General features: G+C 27.6%; 1 protein-coding gene and 1 long non-coding RNA gene across 2 annotated transcripts; one reads left to right on the top strand and one right to left on the bottom strand.

Moving 5' to 3' along the window:
- On the bottom strand, positions 1089-4675 carry LOC109357500 (cytochrome B5-like). Its single transcript, XM_019601495.1, has 4 exons — positions 4577-4675; positions 4323-4411; positions 1810-1876; positions 1089-1675 (listed from the first exon to the last, which is right to left on the bottom strand). The coding sequence occupies exons 2-4, from the start codon at positions 4407-4409 to the stop codon at positions 1395-1397; spliced, it is 435 nt and encodes a 144-aa protein (XP_019457040.1). The 5' UTR covers positions 4410-4411; positions 4577-4675; the 3' UTR covers positions 1089-1394.
- Positions 1806-4287, top strand: LOC109357501. The gene is made up of 2 exons (XR_002108864.1): positions 1806-1900; positions 2024-4287. It is a non-coding gene; the product is annotated as an uncharacterized LOC109357501 (long non-coding RNA).

Raw genomic sequence — 9562 nt, 5'->3', positions numbered from 1 at the left:
ATCTTCTAAATTTAATTGATCTACAACAATATCATTTTTTCATACATCAATTTTCATACAAGTTAACAATAAAATAAATTAGTTATTAGAACCAAAACTGACAATGCAATAAAAAACATTACGATGTATGAAAAAAATTAAAAAAATAGTTATTAGTTGTGCATCATCATCTTCTAATTCTACGTGGTATGTGCCTGTGTGGGGTTCTTTAAAATTACATGTATGAACCGGCCAGTTCAATCAAATTCTGGCCGGTTCACCAGTTTTGACACGGTTCACCGGTTTTTCTCTGATTTACACCAGTTTTGATGCTTAGCCGGCACAACATTTGTTTCGTACCGGTTATAGGACCGGTTGGCCGGTTCTCCGGTCGAACTAGCCAGTCAGAACCGGTTTTAATAACATTGCAATGGTGAGTAAAAAAACATATATATAGTTTTTTAAAAAGAAAATGGGTTTAGTTTTACTTTGAAAATATGAGGGTTCTTTCAGATTTTCTGGTGGTCAAAACCAATCATTCTAGGGAGGAAGAGTTTGTTAGACCACTAGATTCTTCACTTGGGCGAGTTCAAAAATCAGCAAGTTTACAGTAGCATATGTTAATAGAGACAAAAATTGTGCACAAGATATTTTTATTATCACCAATGAACGAAAAATGATATATTAATTATATATAAATCTTAACTTTAAATAACATGCAGGGTTCCAACAAGCTAGACCAGACCAAGTTTTTTCTTTCTTCCATAAACAGGTAAAACTTAAGTTTCTTAAAAAAACCATTTAATTTAACAAGTGAGACCTTAAGCTATTTAAAATACCTATTAATCTTATAAATATCTTATCCTGTAAGAGACCTTTAAATAAATCAACAAGCTAAACTTTTAAACAAGTTAAACTTAAACTTTAAATTTTGAAGTAGACAAACAAATTTGATCCAAACTTCTATATACTATATAAACTCGATCTGTTTATATCAAACATGAGCTAGTCTATTTCATCTATTTCCACCCTTAGACTAACGTTAAAAAGGGGAGTTGTGATTTCTTGCGGGCACATTCATTGTTGTTATATATCTAAACACAAGTTCAACATGCTAATTTAACAGAAACCATAGTCCAAGAACAAAAATAAATTTATAACACTCAGAATCTCAGCTTGTCCTGCAAACGATTATAGATGCTTCTAGGTGTCTATGACTGTCCTTACCTGCTACTAATAACCAATATCAAATTGTTCCTTTCACAAATTTATTTAACCATGCCTATTGAATCAAACTTGGCATATAAAAAGATCCACATAAGATATTAAATAGAGAGTCTAAATGAACAGCTAGAATGTCTGAGCAATATGCCACAGTTCATCAAAACTATGGCACTAGCCAAATTCATTTTCATTCATGAATCACTGGGCTTGCTACTTTTGCCATAGTACTGCAGAGCATATGCAAAACCCAATATCAGCAATGGCAGCACAAATTGCAAGATCTTAACAACAAATGCAGAAGAATCATTGCCAGTGTTGGAGGCATTAACTTCTCTTATAAGTTGTGGTTTATTTTTGTCAAGGTTTGCTGGAAGAGTGTTGGTGTCAACGTCGCCAACATAGTATTTTTTCATATCCTCTATTGCAGTGTCACTGTGGCCAATATCTTCAAAATCAATGGTGGCATCCTTAGCTGTATAAACAACAATAGAAGATTATTAGTCTGTGTATTAATAATTTCCTGTGATTCTTCATTGATATATTCTCAGTGGCTATGCCATAGGAGATATTTTTTCAATTGCAGATTGATGATATGAAACTAATTACCTGTAGCTGTCACCAAAGCTTCATCACCTCCTGGATGATCATCCAAAAATGGGGTGACATCATATACCTGATACAATGAAATGCATGTTAGGTAAAGTGTTATTATGTTTGTACTAGTCATAAGAGTACAAATCTAAAGGAAAGTTTGAATTAAATATTTAGATGCCAGTTTTAAAGGGGTAATAAAATAGAGGCATAGCATTGGAACTTTCAGCAAACTATTTGACATCCAAAAACGAAGACATGGATTAGTATCTCATTCTATCGTGTCAGTTTCTATCATTTAGCTCTTTTCTTTAGTGCAGTAGAATTAAGCGTAAAACTAATCCATCTTATTTTCAGGTAGTACGTTTAAAATGAAACACTAAAAAAAGTAGTGTGATTGTTGAGCAAATCCAGTAACTATGACATAATCTTCAAATCAGGAGAAAGGAATTGAGCAGCAGTGGAAGTATTTTGTGAATATTGAATTCTGTGCAATCAAGGAGGCTGAAGTAGTGAATGGACAAAGAGGCGTTTGTCAATGAAACCATTAATAGTCAACGGAACCTTGGACTATTTGATTCCGTGTAGAGTTTCGAGATGAAAGGAAAGATGATCACTCATTAACTCATTATATACAAGCAGTCATCAGAATAAAGTTTAACTACAGCAACTTAGCAATGTAGAACCGCACTGATTATACAACAAATTACAACAGAAAAATGTTTTCAATTTTTTCTTTATATTCCCACAGAAGATGATAGGGCTTTTTACTCGACAAATTATGGACTGAATTTGAACAGAAATATTTAACTTCAAAGGGTGTTAGGGAGATTCTTATACAAGAAAAAATGTGTACCATGCAGATTTCAACTTATGTGTCCAGGATACAGGACATAAAATGATCAAACTATCAAAAGCTTCTTGCTTAGAAGGTTGATTTTACACTTTACATATGGGATTCTCCATGTAGAGAATACCCATGCCAACATACAGTTCTTACTCTTTCTTTAAGATCAAGGTGGTGAACATGAAAACAAGGATCCAGGCGATCAAATATCAATTCAAGCTGAAAATTATTATACCACTTATCTAAGGAAGTAGCTGGAAAGTGTTGAAAGGCGAACCACTTAGCAAATTACTATAACTCTAAACCTCTGAGTCTTTGAATCTCAAAGACACTCACTTTCAGTGTAGTGACTAGTGAGTGAGAAATGTAGAATAGAGATCTATGATCAGTGAGGGTAAGAGAAAGAACCGTTAATGGTGAGAGGCAGTAATAAAGCTCAAATCAATTCTCCAACCACCAACGTGAAAGCTACTAGGAGTTGCTTCTCCTGAAACTCAATTCTGAATGGTGAATCCCATTCGAAAAGCACAACCAAAAGAGCCAGAAAATGAGGAAATCATGTTTTAGCCGGGCAAACAGGTTTTTGAGGTCTCCCACCACCAAACCAAAGACACTAAGTTGGCTAGTCGTCTTGATGTCAGAAGAAAATTGCTCGCTAACCACTTAGGTAGAGGGTTAGGGAAGAGTCGTTTAATAATTCGATAATGAGAGTTGATGTCTTCGGTCCCAATGGTGTGAAGGTAACTACAGTGGTATCTCCAAATTCTCATTAACAAAAAATTGTTTGAAGAAAGAATTGCAGAGACTAGCAATAATCATGATTTATGGACGACAGAAAGGTAGGCAGATAGAATGACATATGCCCTTTAAGCCCAAACAATTCTATAAATCATTAAAAGGCATACCAGGTTACAAAGCCTGGGATTTATCCAGCGTAAATGGATTCCTCATAAGAAGAAATTGCATTGTTTGAATGGCCACCAAATACTACGATCCTAATATATACTCCCTCGGATCCTATTTATAAGTCGCGTTCTAAAAGCTTTCTTTGGTCCTTTTCATAAGGCACTTTATATGCATTTTTTGTTGTCTTATTTTCCCTTTTTTGATTTGTTTATTCAATTTCAACCAGTGATTCTACACATTCAAGATATCTACACGCTCAGAGGTTCCACCTATTCCTAACTCAATATTTGGATTTTAGCTTTGGCAATATACCAACTTCTAAATCTACAACATTGTTTCACAGAAAACTTCAAGTTAAATATATTTTATATCAAAGAGACCACTTTTATAAAAAAAAACTATTCAACCCCAATGCTACTATGCAAGCAATATTGCAATTACTACATGGCATATACAATTTTCAAAATATTCAATCTTATATATACAGGGATTAAATTAATATCTTGTACCAAAACAACATACAATCTACTCAGGGTTCAAACTTATATCCAATTCTTCCAAATCCATGCATGTTAAAATTTAAGATCCATCAAAGACAATATATAAATCTCAGTCAAATCAAGTCAGAAAAGTCATCCAATCAATACAATGCTTCATATACCACTGATCCAGATAAGGACATAGCATACTCTACCCATAAACATAATCAAATCAACTAAGAAAAACAGATAAAAAAGTAACTGATGACAGAAACTGAAACAACAAAAAAACTGACCTTTCCATTGACTATGATCCAGCAATCCTTCACATTGTTGTGCTTAGCCACCTCATCAAAGGTAAAAGTTTTGGAATTTGAAGCCATTGCTGTGAATACCAACAACACCCAAAAACCAGATTTTTACAAATAAAACAACAAAGAAAACAAACACAGAAAAGATGGGAAAATAAATAACAGTGAAAACCCAGAAATATTTGAGATTACTATGACAATTTAATTGAAGAGAAAATTTGATGAAAATAAATTCTTACATGTAGTGATTTCAAAGAGGAGATTGGGTTTGTGATTGTGAGTGATGTAGTTTCTCTCCCAAAAACTATTTATTTATTTATATATTGAAACATAGGCCTCTACGTGAATATCACAACCAAACATCGTTTTTAACGACTGTAAGGAATTTGATGTTGGGCCCAACTTGTACCTTTTTTTTAATATTTTATAATTTTTTAATCAGTCAACAAATTAATAAAATGGTCTCAAAATTAAGTTTATAATTATTGAAAGCTATATTTTAAAATTAAATTAGTTACAGATTATTATTATTTTTAATCATTTTTTAAGTTTTAGTCAATTAGTCAACACTTTGTATTTGTCCATCCACATTCTTTTTTAATGTTAATAGGTATCTCAATTAATGTCTCTAATAATGAATAATGTGTCATTTGGTGTTTTTTGTGAGTCAAAGTTTTTTTTATGATGATAACTAATGAAAAGAGAAAATAAAAAGAGAAGAAAGTATGGAATAATAATAATATATTGATGGAAAAGAATAAAAGATCATATGTAAGTTTCTTATAGTTATTATTAGGATATTACAATATGATAAAATTAGAATATGGAAATTATATTATGGTAGTTACTAAATAAAATTATATATGTTCTGAATATTTTTTAAACATATTTTGTATTTATACAATACTAACGACAAACTTAGAATATAGAAATTACCTCATCCCATTACCAAGGTGTTTTGTGTTTATATAATAGTGTGGATATGGTCATAACTAAACCCCACAAACGGTGATTATAACTTAGTAACTGACCAAATTAAAGGGTAAATAACATCGGTTTTGACAATTGGGTTTAGATTATTTTTTGAAATTTTTTATCTATGATTCGGTTTCATGGTTTCACATTATTTTAAACGTGCGGGCATCTATTCCCATGAAAAAACAGATAATCAAGGACAAAATTTCCAAGGCAACATGAAAACAACCCTCAGAATAAATGTATATATTAGAGGAGTTAGAAGAAAACTAGATTGATGTAGTCATGTATACAATTATGATTCGATTCTTAAAAATGATATTTATTGGAAGAAACTGTTATACATCTTAAAATTGATTAATTCATTACTAAAAAGTTGAGATATAATTATTAGTACCAAAAAAAATTTTGATTTGCAGGAAGATATATTCTATTTCAACGTATATATTACTCTATATGTTATCGATTGCCACTAATTGCAAAAATATATTAAGTTAAAAGTGCATGCCAGTGGTTAACTTCTATTGTTTGGTATTCTTCCCAAAATTCAAATGAACTGACCACTCATATCCGGTTTGATCCAGTATGGTTTTTTGTTGGCTAAAAGACATTGTTTGGTAATTATGTTATTTACATAAACCACCCCTCTATTATTTATACGTACAAAAACCTCATAGTTTTTATACATATCTTATATTAACTACCCTTCTATAAGAAATAAGTGTGAAAAATGGGTGATAAATGTAATTAAATTAAACAAAATATGATATATTTTGGAAACAAAAATAAATAACATTGAAATCAATACATTTTCATTATTTTTTGTTCGTAAAAGCATATTATAAGAGTGATTTATATATGTCCTTAGAATTATTTGTGCATCTTATATTGAACCAAAAATAATGAAACTTTATTGTTTGGTATATTATTTAGACATCTCCACAATATATCATATTTTGTTTAACTTAATTACACTTATTATCCTTTTTGTTTAAAAGATTATTTTTATTTATCATGCAGGGATAATCAATGTAATGTATGTATAAAAATCAGGGGTTTTTTGTAGGTGCAATAAATGGAGCGATGATCTATGTGATTTTAACGCAGGGAGTGTTAGTTAACTTACTCTGTTCTTTATCCTTAGAGGTAAAAAAAATTCAACTTCTTCAACATTCCACTCAATTACACCAGCAAGGTATCATAAGATAATAATTTTTTTTGCATTCTATAAAAACTTTTTTTTTCTCGATTGCCATTCTATAACAAAAAATTTATTTTTATTACATGATGTTTGTTAAAATATTTTTCCCTATGTCGTTATTTTTCTAAAGCATGAAATACGACTTGGTCATGTTCTTTGTTTTGGCATGTGCAAAAGATAAACCTCACATCCTGGAATACAATGATTAGATGTTACATTCACTATCCGAGTGTAGAAGAATAGTGTTTAGTTTTATTATGGGTTTGTTCTTTTTCATTCAAAGTTAATTTTTTTAACTATCTAAATATGTCAACCTTATATTAGTACGAATAATCTTTAATCATTTTTTCTTCTCATCGTAAATAATTTGGCATGTTTAATGGTTGAACATGTAAATTTTATCTAATTAATCATAGTAAATGTGATCATCTTATCAGACATAACTAGTTAAGACAATTTAATTCCATTATATTCTATTTTATAGCTAATTAATTTGCGGAATATTAATAATCAATTCCATTTATATTCTATTTTGTTTAAATTTATGGATCAGTTACAAAAATATAATATAAATTTTGTACAATTATAACTAATAAATGTGTGATATATTAATTGAGTAATATCAACTCCTTAATGTTTTACCTCATTCCTCATAATTTGTTTATATTATGGACTATTAACCAATAATTTATCTTGATTCATTGAATTTCTTAACATATGTGATTAATTAAGCATATTACACGATTGCTTTAATATTGAAAACTTAATGCACATTTATAATTATATTGATGAAGATATAATTAAATAATTATATTATTGAAGTCATGACGAAACAGAAAGGTTCAATTTTTTTCAATCAGTGAAAAATGACAATATACACAATTAATTAATTGTTAATTACACTTTAGAAGTTAAAATTATTAAGCATGTGTGTCTTTGATTGTCTTCCATTCAGTTTTCTGAAAACTAAATAATTGTTCCCCATAATTAATTTTGTGATTTGATTTGTTATTGTCTTTTTTTATTAAATTTATGTTTATTCTTTAATAGGATGATATAATCAAAATATTAAAGCAATTTCATTTGATTGTGATAATCAATTAATTTGGTTTATATTTTGATTATATTATTTATGATTTCCTAATCTTAAGCAATGCTCATTATTGATATAAATGTGCAGAATTGTAGATAACAATTTTGTGGAACATTAATATTTAATTTTATTTATATTCTTTTTTTTTCTAATTTATGGATCACTTGCAAAAATAGAATATAAATTTGTAGAATTGTAAGTCATAAATTTGTGGAATATTAATTGAGTAATATGTATTTATTAATATTTTATATCATTCTCGATAATTTGTCTATATTTGGATCCGTTAAGCTATAGTTTGTCTTGATTCGTTGAATTCCATAACGTTTGTGATTAATTTAGCATATTACACGGTTACTTATGAGAAACTTAATGCAAAATTATAATTATATTTATCTAAAAATAATTAAATAATTATATTTTTATGTCATAAAGAAATAGAAAAATTCAAAAATTTTGGATCAGTTACAAAAATGACATTATATATAATTATTCATTTGGTAGTTACAGTTTATAAGCCAAAATTATTAATATTCAATTCAATTTATATACTATTTTGTTTAAATTTATGGATCAATTACAAAAATGGAATATAAATTATTATAATTATAATTAATAAGTTTGTGGAATATTAATGGAGTAATATCTCTCCATTAATATTTTACATCATTCCAAATAATTTCTTTATATTTGCACTCGTTAAGCTAAAATTTGTCGTGATTCATTGAATTCTATAACGCACGTGATTAATTTTGAGCACATTACACGCTTAATTTAATAGTTGAAACTTAATGCACAATTATAATTATATTTATAAAGAAATATTTAAATAATTATATTTTTAATATTGTAAATAAATAGAAAAGTTCAAATTTTTTGGATCGATTACAAAAATAACATTATTCACAATTAATCAATTAATTTAAATGATCAAATGTAATAAGACGATTATTTAACACATTAATTCTATAATGAATGTAATTCATTGAGCATATTACACAATTGCTTTAACACTAAAAACTTAATACACATGTACAATAATATTGATAAAGAAACAGTTAAATAATTCTATTTTTATGTCTTAAAGAAATAGAATAATTCAACTTTTTTGAATAAGTTAAAAAATAGAATTATAGACAATTAATTAATTAAATTAATGATCAAATATATTAATTAATTTCATACTTATCAAATAAATAAATATAAACAACTAGTTAACATACAACCTGTACAATCATAATTCATATATAATGGATGAATCATAATGTATCATTGATCGTTATAAGACAATAATTGTACAAAATTATAATTTTTTTATTAATCAATATCTTTATCTTTAATACATATATTGTTAAATTTTTCAAAATTTCCTTTTATTTTTTAGTTGAATTGATTTTGACAACTTTATTTTTAAAAATTGTTGAAAAATCTATTCATGCGGATTTACTTTAATGCATCAGGATAAAATTATAAATTTTCAAAAAGATGAGGACAACTATTTAAAAATATAAGAGATGCGGTTACCTATGTAAAATTATTGATATTAAAAATAATTTTAATCATTATTTGTGATTATAGGAATTCATTATATTAAAACATCAAGTTCATATTATAAAAAATAATCAACCTCAATCTAAAATAAATATAATAATATTCTTATTTTTATTAAAATTATTGATAAAAACTATCTTTGATTTGATTTAATTGTGATCATGTTATTCCTTATTCTACCTATATTTTATTAAAAACAATCAGAAAATATAAGAAGTTGTATATATTATAATACATATTTGATTTATTTATATTTTGTTTGAATTATTTATGATTCCTTAATTTTAGGCAATGCTTATTATGAATATAGTTTGCTTAGAGTTTAGTGTTTGACTCTAATATTGCAATATAATGTTACTACAAAAATATTAAAATAGTATTAATATGGAATATAACATATTGTTT

Source organism: Lupinus angustifolius, chromosome LG09, assembly GCF_001865875.1.
Source record: "Lupinus angustifolius cultivar Tanjil chromosome LG09, LupAngTanjil_v1.0, whole genome shotgun sequence".
NCBI lineage: Eukaryota > Viridiplantae > Streptophyta > Magnoliopsida > Fabales > Fabaceae > Lupinus > Lupinus angustifolius.
The sequence above is the reverse complement of the archived record's forward strand: the minus strand, read 5'-3'. Positions and strand labels throughout refer to the sequence as shown.

What these genes read in the sequence shown, in the direction of transcription:
- LOC109357500 (XM_019601495.1), bottom strand. Translation starts at nt 4,409, where the DNA reads ATGGCTTCAAATTCCAAAACTTTTACCTTTGATGAGGTGGCTAAGCAC. An exon ending in GGATCATAGTCAATGGAAAG is followed by an intron (nt 1,877 to 4,322) that starts GTCAGTTTTTTT and finishes TCATTGTATCAG; the next exon opens with GTATATGATGTCACCCCATT. An exon ending in AGCTTTGGTGACAGCTACAG is followed by an intron (nt 1,676 to 1,809) that starts GTAATTAGTTTC and finishes TTGTTTATACAG; the next exon opens with CTAAGGATGCCACCATTGAT.